The sequence below is a fragment of the Lactuca virosa genome, chromosome 5 (assembly GCF_052849685.1).
Source record: "Lactuca virosa cultivar CGN04683 chromosome 5, Lactuca_virosa_CGN04683_v6, whole genome shotgun sequence".
Classification (NCBI taxonomy): Eukaryota; Viridiplantae; Streptophyta; class Magnoliopsida; order Asterales; family Asteraceae; genus Lactuca; species Lactuca virosa.
Window position 1 is genome coordinate 314,481,726 of NC_136430.1, and position 1,343 is coordinate 314,483,068.

A 1,343-nucleotide genomic window follows, 5' to 3' on the forward strand; every position below is an offset into this window, starting at 1 on the left:
CTGTAACACCTGTTTTACATGCTCCAAGTGCTCTTCTTTGGTTTTACTGTAAATTAGAATATCATCGAAATAAACCACCACAAAAGAACCGGTGAATGGGCGAAGAACCTGATTCATTAGTCTCATGAAGGTACTAGGGGCATTTGATAGCCCAAAAGGCATCACTAACCACTCGTATAACCCATCTTTGATCTTAAAAGCGGTCTTCCATTCATCTCCAGGTCTAATTCGGACTTGATGGTATCTGCTGCGAAGATCTATTTTAGAAAAAACCTTAGAACCAGTTAACTCATCAAGCATGTCTTCCAATCGTGGAATTAGGAACCGATATTTGATAGTTATCTTATTTATGGCTCTACTATCGACACACATTCACCATTGGTTTCCTTTCTTAGGAAGAAGAAGGACCGGCACTGCACAGGGACTCATGCTCTCTCGAATGAATCCTTTCTTCAACAAGTCTTCAATTTGTTCCCTCAAAATCTCATTTTCTTTAGGACTCATACGATAATGGGGAAGGTTTGGTAAGCTCGATCCCGGAATAAGATCAATTTGATGTTGAATATCGCGCATAGGAGGTAATTCTTGTGGTAGTTCTTCTGCAATCAACTCCTTGAATTCTTTCAAGATCTCCAATACTTCTTCTGGAATTATTGTTTCCTTTTTTACCACACTCATCAATCCTTTAACCACCACTGGACAGAAACATTTGGTTTCTTTAGTTGCCTCGTTAAGTTCTTTTTCACTATGTGTCATAATCAAGAAATTAGACTTCTTCTTCTCTGAGCTCTGATCAAAGTGTGAGGCAGGAGCCATAACAATCTTGTGTCTGCTCCATGTAAACATTAGCACATTATCTCTTCCTCGATAAGTAATATCATTGTCATACTGCCAAGGACGACCAAGTATGACATGACAAACATCCATATCAAGAACATCACATAGTACTTCCTCACGATAATGCTTCCCAATGGAGATTGGAACTCTACAAGTTAGTGTTACTTGAACTTGAGAGACTTTACTTATCCACCCTAGGGCATATGGCTTCTCATGTGGCTTTGTGGGTAACTTTAAGAATTCAACCAGTTTATAAGAAACCAAGTATTCCTTTCGATTGAGGGCATCAGCTACTACATTAGCTTTTCCGGGATGATAACGAATTTCACATTCGTAATCGTTTAGGATGTGCTGAAGGCTCTTATGGTCGGTGAAGATTGCACATTTCGTGCCGTAGAGATAGTGTCTCCAGATCTTTAGAGCGAAGACGACTGCTCCCAGTTCGAGATCGTGTGTAGTGTAGTTGACCTCGTGCGTCTTGAGCTGTCTTGAGGCGTATGCGATGA

General features: G+C 40.4%; 1 protein-coding gene across 1 annotated transcript; it reads right to left on the reverse strand.

Annotated features, from left to right (window-relative positions):
- Positions 1 to 372: 372 nt before the first annotated feature.
- Positions 373 to 927, reverse strand: LOC145113085 (uncharacterized). The gene has a single exon (XM_079049187.1). The coding sequence runs from the start codon at positions 925 to 927 to the stop codon at positions 373 to 375; it is 555 nt and encodes a 184-aa protein (XP_078905313.1).
- Positions 928 to 1,343: the final 416 nt, after the last annotated feature.

Bases quoted from the DNA above. Each gene is read 5' to 3' on its own strand.
- LOC145113085 (XM_079049187.1), bottom strand. From the start codon at position 927: ATGGATGTTTGTCATGTCATACTTGGTCGTCCTTGGCAGTATGACAAT.